At 62.8% G+C, this 26,223-nt stretch overlaps 1 protein-coding gene across 5 annotated transcripts in view; it reads right to left on the bottom strand.

Moving 5' to 3' along the window:
- The window catches only part of PRDM16 (PR/SET domain 16), a 297,726-nt gene that overhangs the window by 140,860 nt on the left and 130,643 nt on the right, over positions 1-26,223 (bottom strand). For all 5 annotated transcript variants that reach the window (XM_059135646.1, XM_059135648.1, XM_059135645.1 and 2 more), the window contains one exon: positions 12,211-12,261. In XM_059135646.1, coding sequence (XP_058991629.1) covers positions 12,211-12,261 — 51 coding nt within the window. The remainder of the gene's footprint in view (positions 1-12,210; positions 12,262-26,223) is intronic.

Here is a 26,223-nt window from a genome sequence, read left to right as displayed (position 1 = left end):
CAGCATCACCACCTCCCCACCTTGCTTTCTCCTCTGGGCCATAAGCACGCACCAGACACTATTTCAGGTGGGCTTTGGGCTCAGCATCTCAGGTCCTCGCTCGCCACAACTCTGAGGCAAGAGCTGTGATCACCTCCACTGCACAGATGAGGAAAGCGGAAAAAGCAAGCCTTGGACAACCTTTTGCCTGCTCGGAAGATCTTCCACCCCCAAGCCCTTAGAAAGTACCAAGGACACTTCATGGTGGCTGCTTAGCAGTTCCGTGGCAGCTGAACAAAAAGAACCTGTGGGGTTAGCTGAGCAAACCCCAAATGTCCCTGAAGCTGAGTCTGAGGGTCTGGCCCCCAAAGCCGCAGGAACCAGAACAGCTCTGGAGGTGCTCCCCGTGGGGCGGCAGGGCAGGGGCCCTCGCCGGGTGCGCATGCCTGAGGCCATGTTGTCCGTCCTGCCGGCAGGGCAGAGAGGTTCCCCCGAGAGCGAGGTGGCAGCCATGGGGCCAGGCGGGAGGCGCGGGGAGGCAAGAGCTCTCCTTGTGTGGCATTGTTGGTGGGGGGGTCTCCGACGGGGAGGAGGCTGGGAAACCCGAGCGGGGAGGGCTTTGAGGGATATCACAGTGACACTTCAGGGGCCAAACGGTGATTATGAAGAATCCTGGGTGTTTAATAGGGTGGCCGGGGTGCTGGGCGTTTGTTACACTAGTGGGAGGAGGGATGGGGAACAGCGTGCGGCGCTGACACCGGCCAGGAGAGGAAACGGGCAGCAGCCCGGGGGACGTCCCCGAATTAGCACCTGCTTCTGGGGAACACGCACTTCCCACTCAGACAGCGGGGAAGTGGACGATCCCAGGGGTGAAAACGCCTGGCTGCACCCTCCCCCCCCCCCCCCCGGGGCAGAGCCTCGTTTCAGGGTCTGGGTTTGGGAGCACTTCTGCAGGGGCCAAGGTTGCCGCTGCCTACGCGACCTCGGGTGGGCGAGTACAGCCGTCTGAACCCCAGGGAAAGAGAACCTGTTCCCCGGGGCTGTCCGGAGTCAGCCAGTGCGCTCCAGATGTGGCCCACACCCCTCGCCTCGGCCGGCGCGGGAGCCCAGCGGAGGTGGCGTCTGCTTTGCCGTGTCCTGGCCACAGCACAACCTGACGCCACACACAGAAAGACGCCACGGTAGCGCCCCGGGCCCGGGAGCTGTCCTACAAACTCGACACTGTCCCGTCTCTGAGGGCCTTGCCTCTCCTCCTGGGTGGGCGCGCGGGGACAGACACAGACACAGGCCTCCCCGCCGGCTGGTTCTCCCTCCCGGAGGACGGCACATGGGCAGACACGGGACAAAGGAGCCCCTCGCCCCCCCAGCTCTCCGTCCTTCCCGACCCAGGACAGCCCCCGCCAAGCCAGACCTTCCTGGAGGCTAATTCCATGTTTTTCTGTACCTCACAGGTTCCCCTTCTCTCCTGCCTCTGCGTTTCTCGTCCGAAACAGAAATACAAAGGGAGGAAATCTATTCAAAATTCCTCCTCCTCACTTTATTCCTGCTTCTCTCGGGGGTGCCCACGCTTCAGAATCTCTTCTGATAATTATCTGCCCTTTCGGGGCCTTGGTAAGCCAGAGCCTCGGGCCAGGGAGGCTCCGGAAGGGCCCGCCTGCCCGCGGCGGGCAGGACACCCTCAAGTCCCCTCTGAACGGGCACCCGCTTGCCCGTCCCCGTCCCGCCGGTGCGGGGGCTGGGGAAGACCGCTTTTATGATTATTTTTGTTTGTTTGTGAGTCGCTCCTTCCTCTCAGCTGATCCGTGATGAATACCACATCAGACCCTCTTTATGTGATAATTTTCCATCCCCGGCAATGCAAACATTTCTGCGGCTAATGCTCTGAGTCTTGGCCATTGCTCAGGAATAACAGAGGCAAGGTTCCAATAGAAAATAATAAGTCTTGCCTTTTATTACTTAATTTATCAACAGAGTAGTGGAGAAACATCTTGTTATCTGGGTAAGAAGAAACCGTTCGCCCACACGGCCTTGGCTGATGGAAGGGGGTGTCAGGCGGAATGATGAATCCCGTTAGCATACAGAGAGGCCGGGGCTGAAGCAGGGTGTTATTCAAAGAAGGAAATATTATTAAGTAAGAAAACGGTGCACTCACCCTGAATCTGTTAAATTAAGAATCCCACTCTTCCCGGCCAAAGCCAATTTGTTATCCTCACGACCTCCCCCGTATATAACAGGGGATAAAAAGGAAAAATGGCCCAGAGAAATGAGTGCTTCGAATCACCCACCTGCCGAGACACGGCCCAGCCAGCACGGCAAGGTGGGGTCACTTCCGCCCGATGTGGGCAGAGCAAACCGCACGAGAGGCTCCTGGAAGCGTGCCCCACCACGAAGAGCCGTGTCTGATTTGGAACTGTGCAGGGGGGTGGCCCCCAGGGGCCAGGACCCCAAGAACATGGGCTGCTGAGGCCCCTCGCCACAGGTGACTGGGGTCTCAGGAGGACGGGGACACGGGTCGAACAGAGACCTCGAGGAATCCAGTTTGTGTCTCCAGCACCGGAGCAGACGTGGTGTCCGTCACTGCTGGCACATGTGTACGTGACAAGGTCAGACTAAAACCCAGAAGCCCAAAGAAACAGCTCACGGCTGAGTTTCTCCCGCACGCCTCACGTGACCCGCAAGACGGCTCTGCCTATGGTAATTGCTGGATCTCCCGAACGTTCTGGCCACAGTGTTGGAGGGCAGAGAGAGCTGGGGGCTGTCGCGCTGGCCAGTGGCTGCGGGTCCAGAGAGGCCCATGGGCCGGGCGGTTCATCCAATGACACGCGGTCCCAGAAGGCAGAGGCTCAGATGGGGAACGGCCCACACATGCGCAGGACGGGGGATCCTGACCACGGGGGCTTATGGACCAGCAGACCGGAACGGTGCCCACATCTGGCCGTCACCAACCACCACGACCTTCGCCATCTGGTGTTGCCATGGGCCAGGCCCGGGGTAAGCTCCCGGATGCCAGCGAATTTCACAAGCAAAACACCCCGTGCGGGGTTCACTTGATGAAACGTGAGACGTCATGTCACAGCGAAGCGTGACGTTCCCGCTTCCGCTGACTCCCAGGCAGCTTCCTCCCCCGCGCCCGCCCTTAGGCACATGTGACGCTTCACAGAAGACGTGTATGCGTGCGACTCGCCACTTTTCCGAAACCTGTTCTTGAAAAACTAAGCGTTTCAGTTTCCTAGGAAAGTGGACATCAAGTCCGGCGTGCCCATCTCCACGTCCCCCGCGTCCCCGTGATGGACGTCGTACGGTCGCGCGGTCATTTCTTACAACGGATGGGCCAGTTGTGACCGTCAGCAAGTAGCACCCGTGAGGAACGTCAGGCTTTGTGGTGGGGCCCGGCTGTGTTTCTGTGGGTCCGGATAAATGTGAGGGTCGTGCGGACGCTGCTGGGGTCGTGTGGACGCTGCCGTGGGACCTCACAGAACAGCTCTCCTGACCCCCGATCTACCTGCCCCACAGGCTTGCCCCCTCTCCCCACCCCCGGGAACCCGAATCTCTTCACCATCTCTGGGCTTTGTCTTCTCCGGAACGTGGTGGAGCTGGGGTCACACAGAACGCGGCCTTCTCAGATCTGCTCCTGTCCCTTGATCCACCGACTTATGGCTCTTCACAAGGCCGGACAGCGAAGCCCTCCATTCAGCAGGAGGTTGTCCAAATGCCTCTTTTGGGGCCCAGGGCTGGTTTGTGGTGGTTTACCCTCCGTCATCCTATGGGGTCTCCTGAGTCCCTCCCAGCAAAGGGACCTGGGACAACCCTGAAGGCGGCCAGACACCGCTTTCCCCTGGTGGCCCCGGATCATGGATCAGAGCCCTTCCGGGGAAAGGGGGTCGCCCCTCAGTGCCGTGTGTGTCCAAGAGGCCGCAGAAGCCGGGGAGGCAGGGGCCTGTGCCAGCGAGGCGTGCCCATCTTTTCCTGTGTGTCCACCTCATTCTCTATCTGCACCCCTGAAGGGACTCTGCCCATGTTAGCTGGCACCAGGGAACTGGTCATGGGTCAGCTCCGGTGCCACCTCCTCCAGGAAGCCCACCATAGCAGAATGCACTGGGGTCCCTCCTCCGTGCCCTCTGCCGTGGGCCCACACCCCCGCCAGGACGGGCTCCTCCCCCCGCCCCGTGCTGTGGGCTGTGGCGGTGCCCCCTCTCCTTCGGCCGTCACCGTGACAGCCGCATGCCCCGCGCAGCCCACGGTCTAAGAACGCCGACCGACGTGAGCAAACCACGCCGGCCACGCCCAGCCTGCGCCGGCCACCGTCACGCGTGTACGTGAGAACCGGCGAGGACTGCCTTGAGCCCCCGAGTTTGGGGACAGTTTGTCACATCATGGCGGCAAGAGCCCCGTGACCCGCCTCCTTACAGGGTGCACCGCCCGCTCTGCGTCTGCTCTCCCTGGGCTCGGCCGCGGCCGCAGCCTCGCGCCGCCTGGACTCCGACGGGCGCGGACTCTGGGAGCAGAGCAGAGGACTGCTCAGGGCACAGGCTAGACACGGTCCCCGGGGACGCTCGCTCCAGGGTCTCGTGGGCGGACACTGGAAACTGGCCTCTGCGTTGACTCGAGCGGCCGGTCAAGTGACTTACGCTCCTGTGCCTTCGATTCCTACTCAGTAAAGTGGGGACCAGAACCCGTCTGGGGTGACGGCGGGCAAGCGAGCCGACGGGCATCGGGCAGCTGGTTAACGGTGACTGACGGCGACAGAGGACCCCTAGCTGGACAAGGTCAGCCCTGCCCTGCCCGCCTGTCACTCGGAGAGGACGGTGAACCAGCTAGCCAGGACGCTGGGGGCCCGTCCCCTCTACACGGCCGGTGCAGACGCCCACGTGCTTGGATGGCAGGTGGCCTCGCCGGTGGGGTGCCTGGGACACAACCTCCCCCGGCTTCCACCCCTGGGCAGGACACAGAGGCTCCCCCCAACTCATGGGCCCTGTCGTCCTATATCAGGTCGAGAGGCTTCCCCAAGGCCTCCCACAGGCCTGTGCCTGGAAGGGAGGGGGACTTCCGGGCTCTGCGAAGGACACCCACGTCGCCTGGCCCCGCGGCCTCCCCAGCAAATGCATCTGAGGGGACTCGGGAGCCAGGCCTCCCTCAGGCCTGGGGTGTTCGGCGCGAGAGAGAAGGGGCCGGACGGAGAGGGGTCGCAAGTGCTCACGGCATCTCTCGCCGCTTTTGCCCCGGGAGGGACGGCCACCCGGGTATCTCTGTGGAAAACCAGAAGTCTGCCTTGCACCCAGAGTGGTCCCACGAAGGGACAGGGCAGGGCTTCTCCTCGACGGCAGCCGCCCCAGGCCAGTGACTCTGACTTCGCGGAGGGTGTGTCTGTGCGTTTAGAGCAGAAGACGCCACGCAGGCCTTCGAGCGGATACATTTTTCTCTCCCAACAGTGAGGCACAATTTAATTAACTCACTTCTGCACCCACCTGAAGATTACGGAGTTTATCGACACCGCCATCTGCCTCCCATAAAGCCGTAATGTAGATAATAAATCCGATTCATTACCCGGTGCGAGAGCGTCCTGCTCCAGACAGTCGGCCCAGCACCCCTCCCCTGAGCACCGCCTCAGACGCCCCGAGCTTCCGCGCGGTCTCCTGGAGGACCCTGCCACGGACACCCCCAGGCCTCTGCGCTCTGACCCGCTGCAGCTGTCCCCGGAGGCCCCCGACACTCTCTGTCCATGGCCAGCGTCCTTCAAGGCTTCCCCTGCCCCCCGTCCCCACTCAGACCGCAGAAGCCGCACCCCCAGCCTCCACGGAGCAGGACCCGGTGCCCAGAGCTGTGCCCAGAGCTGTGCCCGACCGCCGTCTTGTTATCCAGCTGGACGCCTCGGGCCAGGTCGGGCGCTGGAGACGGACTGTCTCTCCAGCTTGCAGACAAGAAGCCGGAAACGCAGGAGGCCAAGCTCAAGGACAAGAGCCAGGTTTAGAGGGTTGGGGCGGGTTGGGAGTGGCCCCGGACCTGCCCAGCCTCCCTGGGTCTCCCGCCAAAAGGAGAGATTCCTTTGTTGACCTTCGGGGGAAGGCGTCTTTCCCGTTTCTGAGTCTGTCCTGTGACACTGATGATCTTTTCTCTGCCTTCGAGATTTAAGTTTGGGCACAAAGCGTCAGCTGGGTGGCTGGGGGGGAGGGCCTGGCCCCAGAGAAGGTCACCTGCTCTCTCAGCCCTGCCCACGGCTGCTGGTGGACCCCGAGGGGGCTTCTGCTGTCCCTCCTCGGGGACCCCAAGCCACAGCCCAGCAGCCTTTCGGAGGCTGATTCTCGGGTGTTCGGAGAGAGAAAAGCTTGCTCTTTGCTTTCTCAGGTGCAAAAGAGAGACGAAACTAAAGTGTCTGCCCGGCCCCCGGGTGCGGCTCTCGGGCTCGGGCCGTTCTGGGAGAGCAGCGTGCCCTCCACGGCCCTCTGGGGGCCACTGCTCCCCCCGCCCCTGGGCCCAGGCCTTCCCGACCGCCCCCCCCCCAGGGCCGGCAGGTGACAAACCCCGCACCTCACCTGGGGAATCTGAGCCTTTCAGCTGGTTTTGGGGACCCTCGGATGAGGCAGGGAAAATGGGATCAAGAGTCTAAGGGCCTGAAACTGCAGAAAGGTGAGGTTTCTGACGTCCTTCCCCTGGCTGCAGCTGCCCCAACCTCACCACAGCCGCCACTGTGGACCCATTAATCACCCTTATCAGAGCGGGAAGGGGCCCCTGCCCGCCACCCCCCCTCCCCAGGGACAAGTTCAGGTGCTTCAAGGTGGCCAGAGGTCAGAGTCCACCCTCGAGCGCGCAGAGCTTTTCTGTCCGTGGGGAACTGAGCCACCGAAATCACACCTAAGCCGCCTCCTCAGATAAGCGTGGCGGTTGTGCAATCAGAGGCCTCCGGGAGGGGCAGGAAGTGGCCTCGAGACCCGGGCTGAGGCTTGCACCTCCTCGGGAAGGGGAGCTCGGAGGCGGCGCTCTCTGGCATTCTGGTCGCGGCCCCTACACCTCTCCGCTTTGCAGCCTTTGATTCAGCAAAATCAGGGATGCAAACTTCTTAGGAGTACTTAGTTTCCATGGCAACCGAAGCTGACCTCAACATTATTGTTCTCAAGAGGCACTGACTTTACTATATGTTCATTCACTGAATTAATGGACTCCTGGCTCTTTTATCAGCAGCCCCCGAACAAAGGAGAGGGAGACGAGCCGTCAGAGGGCTTTCAGCCAGTGCCCAGCCTTTTGTCCGGGCTGACTGCGTCCGAGCAAGTCTATTCAGCCCCAGATTATCAAAACCAACTCAGGGCTGTCTCCGTGGCAGCTAAACACACTTTGATTTCATAAAGACATAACCGATCCCACATGCAAATTATTAATTGTGGTTGCAGGATTCTGAGTGCTGGGGTCTCCCATGTGATTGAGGGGTAAGACGGCGTCTTTGCAGGTAAAATGCGGGTGAGTTATGGGGTGCTGGTGGCTCCCGAGGGTCGCTGGCTGGGAGCGGAAGAGGAAAGGAAAGGACTGCTAAGGCCATCCTCGCTGGCTCAGGCAAAGCGTGAGAAGGACCCAGCAAGGCTTCCCGCCGACAGAGACCAGGGGCACCCCACGTGCGCCCACCAGCACTTTTTGCAGGGGGGGGGGGCTTCTACATTTTCAGACCTCCCCTTCTTAAGAGGTGCAGAGCCACATCCCTTGTCTCTCCACCACCCTCCCCGGGGACCCCAGACACCTCCAGAGCATGCCAGAGCCCCAGACCCCAGGACGTAGCAGCACACGTATGGTGGGACCTGGCTCTGGGTCTCTGGGCAGAGTTTCCACAGCCCAGCAGCAGCACGCTTACACCTTGGGGCGTGCGAGCACAAAACACACTTAGCAGCTGCCTGTGGTCTCCACTCCGGCCTTCTTGTCACTTGAAGAGCCGTCTTCCTGGACTCCCTGGCCGGAGCCCAGCCCCCAGCCTCCCCACCTCCCAGGAGGGATCCCGGAGAGCAGAGGCATCTCCCGGAGCGGGTGAGGGGTGGGCAGGCCGCGGAGCACATGCGCACAACAGCCAGCGGTGCAGACCGCGGTCCTAACATCCAAATAATCATTTCACAAATTATAATAATTATCAATCAATCACCCTGTGTGGACAGTGCCAGCCTGGGCTATCAGATGGCTTTTATGACCTGTAGCATTTTGCACGTAATGATGGGAGGGAGATTTATGGAGCCATCGGGCTCCCTCTTCCAGCACCGGACTCCATTAGCTTTCTTTCCTTTGGACCCCGACTCCCCAGGCACCCCTCGTGCACTCCGCGCCGCCCGGCCCCCGGCCCCCAGAGCGCCGGCCAGGTGGCACCTTTCTTCTTCTGGTCCTGGTTCCACCGATGCAAATTCCCGATTTTTGGCCGGCTGGGGGCAGACAGAGGAGGGGAGGAGAAGGAAAAATAAAAGTAAAAAAAGGAAAAGGTCACTTCCTTTTGTTTGCTTTTCCCCCCAGTTGTACCGTATCAACGCGTCCTTCCTTCTCGAGATGGTCAAAGAAAACAAGATAAAGTGGGACAAAGGGAAGGCGGCCGGGGCTAGCCTGTCCCCTTTTCATATCGCCAGAGATTAAATCAAAATTCTTTTAGCTGATACCATCTCCCCGGGTGGACTACACTCTTGTTAACGGATAAATTCAAGCCCTCCAGAAAGTCAAAGAATAAATTTAAGCCTTTTGCCAAATGTCTATCCTATCGGATTTTGATAAGACGGCCATTGAGCCTTAATAATGTCTTCCATCCATTTTCAGCGGGCCCTTAACACGGCTCTTTATTCGTCCCCAAAGCCTCTTCGCTGGGTCTTTTTATTACAGGCCCCCGCGGGCTCTCCAGGGAGCCGGGCGACCCGAGTGATGGATGGACAACTCGCTAGATTATCTCCCGCAGATGTTTGCTCTGCGGGAGCCCCGGGCTTTCCCTCTAAGTAAACAGGCGAAATAGAGTCCACGGGAGGGAACAGTCCCAGAGGTCCAGGCGCCCGGGGCCGGGAGAGGCGACGCAGCACGACCGGGAGGCCGCAGTCCCAGCGACTTCGTGGGCAGCGCGGGCTCCGCGCCCAGGGCGCACCCCGGGGCGGGCGCAGGAGGGGAGGCGGCGGCGAGCGCGGGCCCCGAGGCCCCTCAGCACCAAAGCGGGGCTGCGGCCTGGCCTGGCGCGCGGTGGGAGAAGGCGGGCGCAGGGGATGGAGAGGCTGCGGGGCCGCGGGAGGTGAGGGCCTGCGCGATGCGGGATGGGGATGCGGGCGAGCCCTGCGAGGGGCACCGCTGCGGCAGCGGCGGCGGCGGCGGCGGCGGCGGGTCCCGGGGCCCGAGGGGCGGGGCCGAGCCTGGCTCAGCTCACAGACCGCGGCGGCCGCTGTCACTCACACGGGAGCCCCGCCCCGCCCGCCGCTCGGTAACCCCAGGTACGAATCCCGCCTCCGCGGGAGCATGGGCGCGCCCAGCCTCCCTGGGCCTGAGCTTCTGTGCAGAGCCGGACAGGGATTCCACGGCGGGCCCAGCAGCCTCGCTCTCTAATGCTCAGAATTACCGCCGGGGTGTCCCACAAAGTATCTGTTTTTCTGTCCCTGCGTCCAGCCACTGGCTGCGTCAGTCACCATCCGTGAGGAAGCACCATCACCCTGGGAAGGGGATACTGGAGCTGGAGATGTTCGCGGACCTACCCGAGTCCCCCCCACCTCGGGCCCACCGTGTTTTAAGGCCCCCAAACGTGTGGGGGCGGAGAGGCCACGTCCAACCAGATGTAAAACTCCCAAACCACAAAACTCATAAATGGGGTCTAGCTCCTCCTGCCGAGGAATGGACTCCACGTGTCCTTAAAACAGTGCCGAGGCACGTGTGGTCCTCGACGGAAGCAGCGCGTGTGCCCGTAGATGTGCGCGGCTCTGAGGACCGCCGTGATCCGTGAGGCGAGACCCACTTCGGAGGGAAGCTAAAGGCGCTCACTTCCCAGCCTCCGTGCTTGAACCCGATCGGCGTTTCCATTCCCGTCTCCCCCCCTCCCCTCCCTCCCGGATGGTCTGGGCGTGGAACCCACCCAGGTGCGTCCAGAGCTAAGCCCCAGGGTCAGGTTTTGACCCTCCCACCAGCCTGACCCTGGGCACCCACCCCGTCACACTCGAATGGCCCAAATGCTGAGAGTGTCCAAGTTCAGCACGTGCCGGAAAAATCCCCGATTTCAGAGGACAACGGATGTTGTGAGGCGGCTCCTTCATGTGGGGAAGGGTGTGTGGGGGTAGCTGGGCAGAGCCCCCTTCCTGGCAGCAGCCAACCCCCACCACCGCCCCCCGCAGCAGGGACCTGCGGAGTGATAGGAGGCAGAGGGGCTGGGCAGGGAGTCAGGAGGCCTCGTTCCAAACGGACAGCCACCGGGATCCCCTTTGCTCCGGTGCCCGGGCCCCCTGCTTGTCCGGCTGCTGTGAGCGTCAGGTCAGTTGGGATTCTGGGCACAGAGGGCACCTCAGAGCCCTCCACCGGGCCTTCCAAGGCCCTGTGTTCGAGCGGGTGCCTGGGCCAGGCAGTGTGACCGGCGCTGTGTGCGTGGCACCTTCCACCCGTCCCTTTCTCAGGAAAGCCCTCCAACCAGGTCAGCCCGGGCCCGATGGGCTGATGCTTTAGGAAAGGAAAAGCCGTGGTGCTCCAGGAGCAGAGGGGCCGTGCCGGCGGGGGTTCTCCCGGGGAAAATCGGGTCCTGGCTCAGAAGCATCCAGCCCTGGCCTGCTCACCATCTTCACATTTAGACTTGACCTTTTGGCCTACTGCCTCGACCCTGGTGCGCACACCGGACAGGCTACGCCCATCCCTCCTGAAGGCGTCCCCTCTAAGCTCCCGCCAGTCCACCCCACTGCCGGGGCAAGCCCGCTGTGCCACCTGCTGCTTGCTGGTGGTGAGAGAAGAGGATTTCGTGTTCTCTCTGGAGGTCAAGACCCTGGACCCAACTGCAGGGCTTTTTTCGGGGGACAGGAAAGACTTCAGTTCTTTGAAACACAGGAAAGCTCTTTACAATCTTTTGCTACCTTTCACCTTTTAGGGAAATCCGACCTTGTTCCCAGAGGCAGAAAAAGAGGGAAAGGGGGCTGTTGGGAGGGATGTCGTGTTTCAAGGAAGACAGACCTCAGGCCACCCTCTGGACGGACACAGACCCTGGGTTATTAGGCGAGAATTGGCTACAAGATCACCCCTGCCAGAGCTCCTTCGGGAAGTCACTGCAGGGTCAGAAAATGCTTCCCTTCACAGGGTTTTCTGCAAAATCAGTATTTGTGGGGTTGGACCTGGTGAGAAGGGTCAGGTCTCCCCCACCCCCTTATGGAAGCTGAGCCCAGAGTCCTCAGCTCAGACCATCAAGCCGGGCACGGGGACACCTGGGACATTGGACGTCCCTTTGCGGCGCACCTCGGGCTCCCCCCAGCAGAGGCCGACCGTCCCTGTAAACACACATCCCGCAACGCAGACGGTGGGACAACCCCAGGCCTGGGCACCCTCGGCGGGCCCACTCCCCTCCTCTCCTGGGTGGTGTTTTGAGGGCAGCGTGACGAGAGAGACCGCCGTCCTCATTCTACTGGAACACGCAGAAGTGTGGGTTGGCTACCGCGCTGGGTGTGAGTGCGTGTGTCCTGTGTTTGTGTGTGTGCGGGGGTGACCCAGACTGGGTGGGCCCTGAGCCCTGTCTGATGAATGGCTTCTGGGTTTCTTGGTGTTTTTCTGGGCCAGTTTACTCTCTGCATCTTGCCGAGCTAACATCTGCCACCCGGGGAACCGCCATCAGCCCCCGAGAGCGCAGGAGACGCTCCCCCCGTGGATGCCTTTCCTTTTTCACCTGATCGGCTGCTTTCCGACGCCCCGCCCGGGCACAGGCTTTGTGCGATTCGCGGCCGACTGTGGTCTTTCCCCGTCTGTTTTCTTCTCACTGAGCATCCAGTGGAGGTGGTCACACCAACGTGACCCGTGTTTATTTACTTCTGCGTCTGAGCAGCCTGAGCATTCCCACGGGGGCGGCTCTCCTGGTTGTCAGGAGCCAGGGCCCCACTGCCTGCCCACACCGCGCAGACCACAACCGTCCTACCGTCCCCGGAACCCCTGTCCCGCGCTTGCCTTCCGACACACGACGCATCGCCCACAAGCGGCAGGTGGCCCCACGGACCCGGCTGCGCGCACACGAGCTGGGGGTCGCACGCGGGCCACGGCGAGGGAGAGGCGTGGAACCAGCTCTCCTACCTTTTGGATGCAGCCCTCCTGGGACGACACCTCCGCATCCACCAGCATGTGCTGAAAAACAAGTTAGAGACAGACGTTAGTGTCTGGGGACCGGGATGCTGTCCTCAAGCTGCCGCCAGCGGCAGGCCGTGGGGATAGATCCTAAGTTCTCAGAAATGACAAGGCAATACCTCGTCGCTTCCCTGTAATATGGAAGACGGTGCTTGTTGGGAAGTCATGTCCTTTACACCAACGGTGTTTCCTTGTTTGCTGAGAACACCAAGGACACCCCACTCCTCGGACATCGGCTCCCGGGGAAGGCAGCTGGCTCCTTGTAGGGAAGGAGCCTCTCTGGGCAGCTCCCCCTGGTCCTTAAGGGATGACACACATGCTACCAACCACCGTTGAAGGGGTCAGGAAAGCATTCCGAGACGCACCACGGTCTGTCCCTGTGCCCTCTGACCCCGCCTGCGAGCAGCGCCAACGCACAGGGTCAGCGGGAGGGCGTGGGGCACCGTATGGCCCTCGTGGGGCTTGCAGGCCACCCGGGGAGGCAGAGCCTGGCTGAGTGGCCCGATCCGCCCCCCAGGGGGCCAGGGTGGAGGAGGCGACAGGGCAGGTGGCGGAGGCGGGCTGGCGGGGCTGCGATCGGACGCCATCTCCCTGCCACTGTCCTGCCCGCAGGTGGGGGGTCAGGCAGCGCATTCATGGGCCCTTTATCCCAGACCCCTGGGAAGTGGATGTGGTTTTTGGAGGAAGCTTCTCAGCGGAGATCAGGCAAAGGCAGGACACAGCAGCACCCACAGCAGGGCTCGGAAGCCCCCTCCAGGGGCGGTGAGCGGCTCCTCCAGCATGGGCCGCGGGCAGCGCCGGGAGCTCTGGCCTTCCCTGTGCCGCTGCCGCAGGCTCAGGTCAGTTGGCAGAGAAAGTACAGCCGTTCTGGGTCTCTCTTCCACCGACAGTTCTGACGTGGAGCTTTTCTTGGCTCGGCGTGGAGAGCCGTATACCTGCCTGAAACCCCCGTGCTCCACTCCAGGGGACAGCGTTTCAGGAACGGGTCCCAGAGAACTTTCGAAGCTGGGCAAACCGACAAATTAGCTGTATAAACGCGCTTTTCCCTCTTCTGGATCACAAACGCGGGCACGGATGCGTCTATAAATCGTAACATCCTTTCCATAAGAACAGAAACCGAGACTGAGACTAATATTTGAAAACCAACACAAGAAACGGTGTCAAACCCAGAGGTTTTATTTACCATCCCCTTAAAATTACACCACACTCTCCCCCATGACAAGCCGGGAGCGCAGCGCGCCCACCGGTGCCCACGCAGGCCGGGTGAGGGGCTCAGCTGTAATAACAGTAAGTCATATTTTTAAATGCTGAGAATTCTAAGCAGCTGGGGATTTTATGTTTCTTTTAATAGACTCTGAAATTGTGGTTTGGAAGGTTACAGGCGCACAGGGAGCGAGTTGGAGAAGGTGAGCACCACGGAGGCTGGCGAGGCCCCCGGGGCGTCCGCAAGGGGCCAGGTCGCTAGGTGCCGGCCCGGGGGCTGTGGTAGATGGGCTTGTGGGAGGTTGGCCCTGGATACTGGGGGCCGAGTCCGGCCAACAAGCGGGCCCTGTGTTTCTACTCTTTAGGGCATCTGTTCTTTATTCAAATCGTGACCCAGGAAGGCTGGTTGGTGGCTCGGTCACCTGGGAAAGGGGAAGACAGAGGAAGCGACTGCCCGAAACTCAGTAGAGCTGTGGCTTCCAGAAAGGGGTCGTGCTCACCGACGCTCAAAGGCCAGGGACGGGGTCCACACACCTGTGAGGTGCCGCCTAGGCCGGCACCCTAACACGGCCACCAGCAGGATGAAAGCCTCTGTCTGCGTCACACGGCATGGGGGGCTCCATGGGGGTTACGGGGTCTCTGGAACAGGGTGGACCTGCCTCCTGCAGAGGGGGGCACTCGATCCAGGAGGAGAACACCCTGCTTTAATCTCCTGGGGAGTGTAGTCCCTGGGGCATCGCACAGGCCATGGGAAGCAATCGTGGGAGGAGAGTGCCCCACTCCTGGGAACTCCTGAGGCCTGAGTCATGGCCCCTCGGGACACCACGCAGTCACCCCACAATGCCCAGAAGAGTGTGCTCCCCAGGTCAAGGCCAGCACGTGATCGCTGAGTGCCCATCTGTGAGCGGAGCCCCTGCACGCTTCCAACCTGTTGTGCGAGAGCTGACCCCAGCCGTCCAGAGCTGCCATGAACGGAGGGGGACAGAGGCTTGAAGGGCTGTGGCCTGCCCAGGGTACGGCCCCGGGCCTGGTGAGAGGATGCCCGCACCCCATGGTGGCCCTGGGGCTCCCCAGAGTACGAAAGGAAGTTGGGTGCTTCCCGTGGCTCATGCGGCAGCCGAGCCTCAAGCAAAGTCCGTCTCTGAGATAAAGGCTGAGCTGAAACCAGGCCTGGCCCTCCTGTGCAGCCTGCCTCTCGGGGCGCCTCTGAGCGGAGAGGTCCCTGCCACCGGCACGGCCCCGTCTGCCACGCAGTGCTCCTAGGCCGACACCTGCTCACAGGGCACCCCTCCGCGGCCCGTCCTGGGCCCAGAGGCACCGGGTTGGGCTGCAGGCGGGGGTCTGCTGCCCTCTGCTCCGACGTCAGCACAAGACACCGTCCGCTTCCTGGTAGGAAAGAGGGCGTATAGCGGGGAGCACTAGCCTGACCCCAGCTCTCTTCTCCCAGCGGCCGGGTCACGGAGAGCTCTGGAGAGGACAAGGGCACGTCTCCCTCAGGGCACAGGAGGACCATCCGGGTCCTGTCAGCCCCCTGGCCGCACACGGACCCCTCTGGGCTCAAACCCGCTCCGTCCTGGGCTCAGGGTGGGAACAACCCTCCGCCTGCCCGTCGGGCCCTCTGTCGGCCTGGGCGCCCACCCTGCCAAGTTTCACTTGGATTTTTGGTGGCCCTGACTGACCTTCCTTCCTACCCACTCCCCAGCACAGAGAGTTTGGGGCGGGAGCCCCAGCCTGCAGCTCTGCAGGGCAGCCTCTATCTTTGAAGGTGGCACCTGCCGTGTCCCCGCAGTGCAGGCGCCTTGGTCCCATGGGCTCGCTGACTGGCCTCTGGGGCACCCGCAGGGGCCATTCCCGGTTCAAGCAGAAACACTTGGTCGGGCACCAGCAGGAGAGACTTTCGGAGGAGCGCCAGCCCCCTCCCCATCACCCCGAGCAGACAGGGCAGAGCACGGTGCAGCCTTGCTCCCAGGGCTCTGCTGTCCCTTACACAGCCGGCCTCTGTCCAGACCCACCCGGGGCCCACAAGCCTTGGGCTGAGGGTGGCCAGAGGCCCTGCCTTTCATCTGAGGCCAAGGGCAGCCAAGCAGAATGGAACCTCCCCGGAAATCACCCATCACGAGGCCTCGAGGCTCTTTTCTGCCCCTCAGGTCTGCGCACCAGCTCAGGGACAGTGGCCCCCCATCCGGGAGTCCATGGTCAGATGGGGACATGCGATAGGCATTCAGACCACCCTGTCCCTAGCTGGGCAGGTGGTAGCACCACCCACGGAGTGAGGGCCCGGACGGACGGGAGTGCAGCCGTGCCGAGCCGCGTCCGACAGGGCTGGGCTGTCACCCGCTGCTGAGGTGGGCCTCGAGCCCTTCCCGGTGCGGTGTGGCTGCTGGGAGCCCAGAGGTAGGACTGCGGGTGACCCGGAGGAGGCCGCCCCCGTGGCGTGACACAGAAGGGAGAGGCCCCGACTCTGAAGACAGGACGCCCCTCCCAGAGCCGGGTCTGTCTGGTTTGGGAAGGCCTGTTCCGGCAGCTGCTCCCGGCCTGTGACGCTCAGCCTCGCAGGGTCGCTCCTCATCCTCCGTCGCGGCTTTCACCCGCCGCCGACCTCGGGCGAGAACCACCGGACGCGCCCCTCCTGGAGCCTCGCAGGCCGGCCTCCTCGCCAAGGCTGCTGCTTTGCTGAAAAACCTCTTTATTTTGCTAGCTGAGCCTCCGCACGCGTGCCGCTGGCCGCTCCCAACCCCACCTCCACAGCCGGCAGAAGTATTAGGTGTGTTTTGATTAAGCATTTTAGCCAAAAAAGGGAGGTTTGACCTCCAGCATTTCTCTTCTCTCCTGGGTCTCGGTGCCAGGATTGAGCTAAGTGGGGTTGGTCAAAACATCTTTTTTGACTCTTAAAATAAATACCCTCTGTTCTCCAGAAAGTCAGCCCAGAGCAGACACACACACACAGACATCTCATACGCTCACAGCTCTGGAGTTCTGGCGGGTCCCCCGAGGGGGGCTAAGCTTTCTGGTCGGTGTCACAAACGGATCCCAGAAGGCTTCTTTCTCTTTAAAATACTCCGTTATTAAAGCATCTGAAACCATGCCCATAGGAGGGACCCCAGACGGAGCCCCGGCCTCCAAAACCAGAAGGAACTCGGGGAAGCCCCGCCCCCCCGTCTGGCCTGGGGCCCGAGACGACCCCCAACGCTCCCGTTTCCTGGCCTCCCACTCCCGGCCTTCAAGCCATTCGCCCTCCAACCTGTTTCTCCCTCGTTGGTGATGGCCTTCTCCCCCCAAGGGTGTGGGCTGGAAGCGGGTTCCCAGGCCCCTCCCCGGAAGGAGCTGCCGTGGGTGGGGACTCAGGATGGTCCCGAGAGGGTGGCCCCGGGCCGGGTGGTTGGTGGAGGCCATCCCTCTGATGGCCTCTTGGGGACCAGGGGTCAGGCTCCTGCTAGAGACACAGACTGGGCAGACAAGTCAAGACGCAGGCTGGTGACCCCTTCGTGGCCAGCGGCCGTGGACTCTGTGTGGCCTGCCCTCTCGGGAGGGTTTCTGCCCCAAGCAACAGAGCCCTCGGACGGGCCTGAGAAGCCGAGGGTCCGAGCTCACAGGACCGCCGTGTTTCACGCTCATCCCTTTCTTGGCCTGGGAGGCCCACGGCCTCACCTGTGCGGCCGCCCCTCCTGGTGTGACCGGCGTTTTAAAGGACAGCGCTCATCCTTGGGTTTCTGTCCTCGTCGAAGTCCTACCGCGAACACCGCTCTCTGGGCATACACACGACACGGAGTCCGGGTCCCAGAGGCCACCTTGGCGGGGACGCAGAGATGAGACCACAGGTGTGGCAGCCCGACCCCCCCCAACTCTCTACAGCCCCATAGGGTGAACATGGCCGGTGCCCGGCCGCACGGGGGGCACCCTGCAGCTCAGGCTGGGGGAGGCGCTACGTCCACGTCCCTGGTCCCGACCCCAGCTTCTGCGCAGGCCTATGGGAGGCTCTGCAGGCGTCCCCGCCAACCAGAACCCCCGCCTCCGTCCCCTGCCGCCATGGGCAAGGGCGCCACCCACAGGGGTCAGCGGGACGGGCTTGCGCCGAGGGCGGGGAAGGGCCCCGCGTCCCCAGCCACCGGCCTGGCTCCCAGCACGGAGGCTCCGGTGGTGTTGACACAAACTCTTGAGCTCTCGACCGGGAGTGGGGTAATATTTATTTATTTTTTGCATTAAAAAAAAAAATCGGCTTGGCTGTGGTTGAGCTACAAAAATGATTCTTTTTGAAAGGCGCCTTGGACACTGTTTTCAGCTTTTATGCCTAAACAGATACTTCTCAGTTCTTTCGAGCGAGGCCCAACCCATGAGTGCGGGCTCTCTCTTCACTCCTAAGAAAAATATTTACACAGTCAAGTGCGGCACGAGAAAGGACGCAGGCTCCTTCAGAAGACCCAGCCCCGGAGGCGCACGGGTCCCACACGGCTGTGGACACTGCCGGCCCCCGGCTCGGCCCCGGGGGCTCCTCCCCAGCCTCCGTGGGGACCCCGGCGCAGGGGCCGGCCCACGACGCCCCCAGAGCCCACCCCGACATCCGGCAAGAGGAAGCAGTGTGCGGACAATGGCAGGGTCCTACCTTCCAAGCCCTTCTGGGGGCTAAGGGAACCTGGCTCCTCTGCCCCCGGAGCCCCAGGCGAGGAGCCCTCATCTGGACCCAACCCGCCTGCTTTTCCCGCGGGCCCCGCCCGGAGCTCGGCTCGGGGCACAAGGCCTTCTCTCCTGACCCCCCTGGAGTGTGGCTGGGCCCGCAGCCTGCTCTGTCCCCGGAGCGAGCGGTGGGCGGACCCCTGCTCCTGGCCAGCGCGGCCTCGCGCAGACCCAGAACCTCCGGGCACGGCTTGCCTGCTGTCAGCCATGCCGGGAACACTCTGTTCGCTGGCGGCTCCCCGCCGGGGGCACGTGCCCTCTGCCTGCGCCCCCCACCTGCCTGCACCTTCCTTCCTGCAGGGTGGAGGCATTCCCACTCTGGAGTTCCTCCTCGTCATGTTCGGGGCCCTTGTCCAGCCCCCTGAGGTCCCCTGAGGACAGGACTTCATGGCCTCATGTCATGACGAACACCTATTGTCTTCACCACCCACAAAAGACGCCTTGGAGACAAAATCTTGAAAGGCACCAGGTCCAGGATCAGCTACTTTGGGGCAACGGACAAAAGTGACCCCAGCCTCAACCTGAGCCCTGGTGTTCGGAAAACGGGAGCCCCCCAGCCTCCTGCTGAGAAGCCCCTGTGGTGAGGGGCACACGGGCCCTTCTGGGAGCAGGGACTCCTGAAGCAGGAGGTGGTGTGTGGGGCTGGCAGAGGGCAGGGAAGAACCCCGCGGGCTCCATCCTGGGTGTCCTGGAGGGCAGGCAGCCTTCTGATTTGCATCTGAAGGCAGAGGCGAATCTGGATGCAGGTGGTGGCCAGGGCGGATGGATGGGCTGTGCTGAGCAGCAGGTGCCCATGAACTCAGGCACACTTAGAACAGGCCTCCTGAAGGGCCGTGGGCTCTCTGTGGGAGTCAGAAGAAGCCCAGAGAGGCCGAGCGGCCCTCCTGCACGTGCACAGAGGGATCTGAGCCCCGGCTGCACGGCCTGCGAGGGTGGACTGGGGCCTGTGGGACGGGGGCACAGTGGGAGGGCAGGGCTGGGCCAGGAGAGACAGAGGTTCCACGCGGGGTGGGGGTGGGGCTCCCTGGCCTCTGATCCCAGGTCACCCAGACCTCGACAGGGCAGGGCTCCCATCACAACCATGTGTCTTCCAGGTAAAAGGCCCAGAGATAAAGGTGATGTCACCCACCGAGGGGCTCCCCGCTCCCTCCCAGAGTCACCCTGTTACCAGCCCAGCTCCCCAGCTGGCCTCAGTGCAAATGCTCCCTGTGTGCACAGTCGGTCCGTGACCCAGAATCAGAGGCCACTCGGAGGCTGTGGCTGCCTGGAGGCCCCGGGGTGACAGGCCCTGCCTCTCACTCCTGCCGGCCTCTGGTCTGGGCAGAGGCCCGCTCTGCCCTCCCCAGGGCCTCCTCCTCAGGGCGGCATTGCAGGACACAGGCACGCACAGCAGCGGCCCACTCGGCCTGCCCCGGCCGGGACTTTGCCTCTCCCCTGCATCTGACACCATGGCAACGTGCACAGAGTGGAGGACAGGCCCTGGACTGACCACCTTCCCCGGGGCTGTGATTGCAAGGATTCCCTCTCTCTCTGGACTGCCCCCCAGAGCTCCCTTTCCAGAGAGGGGAGAGTGCAGGTTACCCCCAGCTTAGCACATGCAATCTCTGGGGGGCTTGGGCTGTTCCTACCGAGGCTCTGAATTCTCCACACGGCCAGACACAGGGCTCCTTCCAGGGGTACACTGGGTGGCTCCTGATCTCAGGACCCCCCCATGCCACCCCACAGAGGCTGCTCAGCTTGGAGTAGGACAGGTCTCCAGGGTCCTAGACCATGGGGACCCCTGCCCTTCTTCCTTGGCTGTAGCTCCATGCCAGGCTGAGTTCCAGGGCTGGTGGTCCAGACCAGCAAGGGAGCCCGGGCAGGGGTCCCGACTGGGCAGAGCTGCCCAGAGAAGGCTGCTGGTTCCACGCGGACATCAGCAGCCAAGGCCCGGGTTCTGAGCCGCTGCTCTGCCAGGCTAGGACAAGAGGGCAGGGCCCAGGATGGCCTCCACAGGCCCTGGTCTTAAGGAGAGGCCTGCCCAGGGCTGCACCTGGCCCTTGCTGGACAGCTTCCTCCTCCTGCTTCCGGAAGATTGATGTCTGCAGAGGAAGAGCGTGTAAATCATGAGGGCTGGGTGACGTGTGGCACTTCCAATCAATGACTCACGACAAGCCATAACTTTCAGCACTAGAAAGGGAAGCTCGGGTGCGTCCAGGAGCCCTGTAGAAGCCAGCTCCGGGAGCAGGACACACGCGCCCCCGAAACGGGGAGAAAGTTCTGCAGGGCTGTCGTTTCCTAGGTCTGTGGCTGGGGCTTCCTTCTGACGGCCTGGGCTCCAGAGGAGAAGAGCCAGGAGCTGAGGGGCTCTGTGGATTCGGGGGGAATCCCAGGCCCTGTGGGGGCAGGGTGCGGGGCTGATGGGGGAGACCTAGTACAGAACGTGGGTGGTTCTGGTGAGACCCTGTGACCTTAGCCGCCATCCTGTTGCTTCTGTCCTGTATCGCTCTGAATGTTTCCGGGGCCTGCTGTGCACGCCTGGGAGGGAATGTGTTGTCTCAATGTTCTCCTCACCCTGCTGGCCAGTGGGCCTGCTCCCACCGGGTCAGGTGCCTCCTCGGGCAAGAGCAGGGGTGAGGCCCCACCATGGTTGTCTGGGAGCAGGAACAGCCGTATGCTGCAGACGACCCTGACCCAATAACTAGGGTCAGTGGATACGGGAGCCCTCTGTGCACGGATCACCGAGATGCTGTCCTGGGCAGCCCCACCCCCGGCAGCCCCACAGTGGGGAGGGGACGGCAGAGGTCAGAGTGGGGTGGATCAGCCTGGCCAGACCCTGTGCCCAGAGCAGCTCTGTGCAATCGTGGGGGCTGGAGTATCCACTGCTGCTCCCCTCGAGCCTGGGCTTGGAGCTCCTGCCCGGGCCCCACGGGATGAGGCATCTCTCCTTGCTCGGCTGGGCACCTAGGCAGGGTGGGGATCGGACACCAAGGTCTGGGGTTACAAAGTCCAGCACCTTCTGTGTCCTGTGGCCTAGGGGAGGACAGACTGGGACCCCCAGGAGGATCGGAACCATTGCGGGGTGAAGGCGGGGCTCCCAACCCCGACACCAGGAGGCCAGGCTCAGTGTATGTCAGCCCAGGCTGCAGGGGGACAGGCACCCTGCCCCCGGCTGGAGCGCCGGCAGCCGGCTGTCGTAGGAGCCCTTCAGCTGGGTCACTGCAGGAGGCCGCCGTGCCAGGAGGCGGCTCTGTGTTAGGGGTAAGACCCCTGACGAGGACGCGACGCAACAGTCACACACAGCCTAGTGTCTATGTCTCCCGGTCACATGCCTCCGGGACAGTGGGACCAAGTAATGCCAATGCCAGGCCCGGCAGCCCGATGGGGCTTTTGTGAGCGCTTCAAAGAGCCGAGGGCACCAGGCTCTGCCAGGACAAATGAAGGGGGCCCTGACGGCTACCTGTCTCCATTCTCTAGCAGTCACCCAGAGGCTGGAGAGAGCACAGTCTTCACAGAGCCTGGCCAGATGTTCTAGAACCTTCTTTCACATTCCGAGGCCCCGGTGTCTCCAGGCAGACCCGGGACATTGTTTGTCCCTCCTGAGTGTTAGCCGCACACAAGGCACACCTCGGCTTTGGCGCCCATCCCCCCACTTCCTGGCATCAACAGGGCACTGCGGGTGGCACGGCGGAGGAGGGGGCTCTCCCGACATGGGTCTGAACACCACGTCCCCCGCCCCTGGGCACGGGCTGGCCGCCCCTCGCTTTGCTCCTGCAGCACGTCTGGAGAGCATGCTGGGTGCCGTCAGCCCGGGGAGGAGGCACGGCTGCCCCATGGACGCTCGGTGACAGCCCATCCAGGGAAGCCACCTCGGAGACCCCAGGGGCACTGTGCACCTTGGTGTCCCCCAAGAGGGAGCATAAATCACGGGTCAGTTATTGGTTCTATGTGCACATTTGTCCTATGCTCAACCCTTTTCAGTTATGGAAACAACCCGGGTATCGACAGAATCATATTAATGCGCTTCAACTTGACCCTGCCTATTGATAACGTGTTTGTTAAGATTATCCTTAATAATCATAAGTGGATAAGAAGGGGTCATAGATCTCCAGCCCATGGGTACCCTGACACTCCAGCTGCAAACCCCCGAGACCCGAGGTCGGGGATGCCAGAGTTCCCCTCAGCTGCCGCGTGTCCCCCAGGTTTTGGGTTGTGGGTTCCCACCCGTCTCACGGGGGTTCGCAGTGACCTGGAATCGTTGGGAGAGTCCGTTGGAGAGTGAGGACCACCACTCCGCGTCTCAGAGGAGGATTGAATTTTAGTTCCCTTAAAAACGTCGGGCAGCACTTTCCGGGTTTGAGGCGGGGAGGGACGTGAAATTGTAGCCCCCCGCGTGTTACCCTCCCCGCGGGGCAATGACCCGGAGGACGGAAGCCCCCCCCCCCCCCGCTCCCATCAAATTCTGGCCGCACCAGCTTGGTCTTTGATCCCATTTATTCATTCAGCAAACATCTGTGGACTCTCTCTCACGGGGTTCGGCGCACGCGTGAGTCAGAGAAACCTAAAAGACAGCCGTTTCCACGCCCGGTTGCAGGGACACTCCCTGGGGCTCCTCAGAGGGCCGTGTTGATGGCCTCGTCCCTGGGAATGCTGAGCTCCGAGAGCCCGAGTGCCCTGCGCAGCGTCACAGAGCGTCCTGGGCCTACAGGCTCCGAGCCATCGGCTGGCCGGGCCTGCACGGCTCTGGTACCATCCAGAGACCTGGTGGGGGCAGCGGCGGGGAGGGCGGGCCATGAGGGGAAGGACCCCGGCTTCCTCGCCCACAATGTTTCCCATCTGTGGGGAGGAGACAGCACGGCCGCCCGAGTGCCCGGGGCTTCAGTTACAGTTGCTGCGCTAACCCGAGACCGGGCAGGGGAGGCAGTGAGCCGCCGACCACGACCGCACACTGTCTTAATGGGACCCGATTACAGCACCAGCTGTGGCGGGAATTCCGAGCTGATCCGCCATGAAAAACAGGGAGCCCTCGGAATCCGGCAGCATCACCCCACCACCGCCGAGCTGGGCACCCCGAGGCCGGCCTCGCCCCTGGAGGGCAGCCGCACCAGCCGGGTTTGGCCGCACCCCCCACACTACACCCCTGATGTGCCCAGCTCAGGAGGGGGGTCGGGTGCCTCAAGCTGTGCTTGGGGACTTCCAGAAGACTTCCCGGACTGGGCCAGACCCAGGGCTCCGGCCGCCTGCCCTTCTGGAGGCTTTCAGGGGCTTCCAGGCTCACAGCAGCACGAGCCCCACCCTCGCCCCTCTGGTGCCTTCCCAGAGCGCGGAGCAGCCGTGGGCACACACAGGGAACCCAGGCTCAGCGCCAGCCCTTGCTCCGAGCCCCGCAGCCCATCTCAGGACCCGGAGCTCTTGCTAACCCAACGGTTCCAACTTCCCCATCTCTAAAATGGGTTCAAATGCCCCAGCCAGTGTCATCTGTGCCGTCCATGGCCACCCCAGCGATGAGAACCGCGCACGGCGACGGGGCCAGCCCGTCTTCCTTTACTTTCCGACAAGCACGCAGGTGAAGGTTCTGCTTACGGCGGAATGGCTCTGCCTCCCGGCGGTCACCCGCCACAGGCCATCGAGGAGCCGCCCAGGCTAAGTTGCATCATGAGAGGGTTGTAAAAATAAACTAAGAAGAGTATAAGACAGAGACCCATGGGGCCCCAACAGCCTGATGAGTTTACTCTCCGGCCCTTCACAGAAGCAGTGTGTCGACTGCGGCCCACGGCAGACGCGGCTGGCCAGCGGACGGGGCGGGAGCGGGTCTCCATGTCCTGGAGCCTCTGGTCCAGCCGCGGGCTTCCTGAGAGTTCCGTGGGAACAGGGGCCTCGGGTGGACAGAGACGGCTCTGCGGCCCCCGGGCGGCTTGGCCCGCTCTCTCTCTGCCAGCGTCCAGCCGCTGAGGCAGGACCCGGAAGAGATGCCGGTGGTTTGTCACCAGGGACGCCCGAGGCCTGCGGCCGCCGTGGGATGACCGTTCAGGCAGGTGGGAGAGTGGGGCCGGCGCGCTGCGCGGGCAGCGTTCCCAAGGTCACCGGATCCTGCCAACAGCTGCAGCCGAGGCCCGCGGGGGGCACGTTCCCAGCTGCAGCCTCCCGCCGGGGAAGGAGGCTGTGAAATCGGACGCAGTTGGAAACCTCCCTGCTCGGGTTCCTTTCCTCCACGGTGCCCCTGTCTGCTTTCCAGCAAGGACAGGGCTCGGAATGGGCCCCGAGGACGTCCCCACCCGCCGTCGGGAACGTCTACCTCCAACCACCAGGCTTCCCTGGGATGGGGCGGGGTCTCTTCCCCGGGCGGGGCTGGTGGCCTGGACCTTGGGGTGGGGACGTATCCTCACTATGAATTCCTCCACGGGGCACACATGTGTCTCGGGGGTCTGGACCGCCATACTCGTTGGGCCCTGGCAGGCCCTCCGGGGAGCCGCCTGGAGCGCCAGAACGGGGATGCAGACCCCCGGCTGCAGAGCTCCGTGCCCGGAGTGGTCCTCCAGCGATTTGACTTAATGGTGGGGGTGGGGCCCCTGGGAACCAGACAGCCCCACGTCCCACCGCGGCCACGGGGACACCTCGAAGCACGTGCCACGTACCCAAGCGCCTGTGTGTGCCTCTCGCTCCCTCCTCGCCTCACCCCACCCTGCAGAGGTGGCTGGTGCACGCGCGGGTCCTGGGGTCTTGTCGCTGCTCTAGGGAAGAGAACAGCGTCCTCCCCCACCCCGAGATCTGAGAATGGGGTCTGAACCCCACCGCCGACCGGGGGCCCGCATCTAGCCGCAGTCAAAAGCCTCAGGAAAAGTGTGCACCGGGACACCTCCTCCCTCCTCTGTCCTGGTAGCCCTGCTTTTCTTGCCACTGGAAAGAACCACTGAGCTCACAGACCCTGGCGGCGTCTGGATGGGAAAGCGCTCGGATTAGCCTCGAGACCACAGCAAGGGCGGCCTGTGGCTTGGACAAGATTCCCTGGGGTGGGAGCCCTGCGGGGGGGGGGGGGGCGGTGAGGAGCTCCTTGGCTGTGTGCGTGCCTGTCCGTGGCATGTGACAAGGTCACTGTCTGTCCGGGGGGGTGCACTCAGGAAGATGACTCCCACTAGCTCAGGAGGGACACACAGAGGCACAGAGAGGAGGGGCTCCCCTGGGCCGTTGGGGGTGTGGGAAGACCGCCAGGGAGCCCGAGGGTCACATGCGTCTCCCCAAGGACCCCGTGAGCTGGTCGGTGGGGAAGCCCCTTCCAAGGAGCTTGTCTGCACGTGGGCTCTAGCCCCAAGCATGGGTAACAAGAGGCTCGGGAAAACATCGACCACATTTTCAGGAATTTTCTTGGACACATTTGGATTTTTAAAACTCTATTCTTAGAGCTGGGGGATTGGGGTCGGCTGCGTAATTTATTGGTTCTTTCCAGACTGACAAGAGAGCTGTGGTCTGCCAGGTGGGTGTGGGGGGCCCAGCTTGTGCCCCACTCCAGAGAGAGAGAGCAGGGACAGGGGAGCGGGAGGGGTGTGCGCCTGAGTCCCCTGCCTGGGGAGGACCCTGGACGGCTGGGGTAGACGCGGCGGGACTGTGTCCTGGGGGCTTGGCTGGGCTCCTGGTCAAGGACACCGCTCTCCTTGGACACCTGGCCGGCCTCTACGTGGCCTGCCTTCCCTCTGCAGGCCAGCTTCTGTTTCCGAGCCCTCGGGATGGGGAGCACGGTGAAAGCCCCGGTCCAGTCAGTCTTTGGCCCGTTCTAGACTCTGGTCTCAGCTGGGCCATGAGCTCTCTTCGGGGCGGGGGGGGGGGGCACAGGCTCCTTGCTGGGCACCGAAACGGGCAGCAGTCCCGGGAGATGCGAAGCGCTTTGTCCGTACGGCCTCCAGGTGGGTTATCTGTTCGGCTAATGGTCCTCATGGACGCACATTCGTGTACTTAACACAGTTCAGCCCTGAAAAACACGGCAGTTGGGAGTACCGACCCCCTGAAACTCTGAGTGTCACTGTTGTCTCCCCCCGAACGTGACTACTCGCGGCGTGTGCTGGCGGGAAGCCTCACCGGGAGCACGAGCCGGCGGCTCACACCGTGTTCTGCGTG

This window comes from Mustela lutreola, chromosome 10 (assembly GCF_030435805.1).
Source record: "Mustela lutreola isolate mMusLut2 chromosome 10, mMusLut2.pri, whole genome shotgun sequence".
NCBI lineage: Eukaryota > Metazoa > Chordata > Mammalia > Carnivora > Mustelidae > Mustela > Mustela lutreola.
Note: the sequence above shows the minus strand (reverse complement) of the source record. Positions and strands in the feature narration are given on the sequence as shown.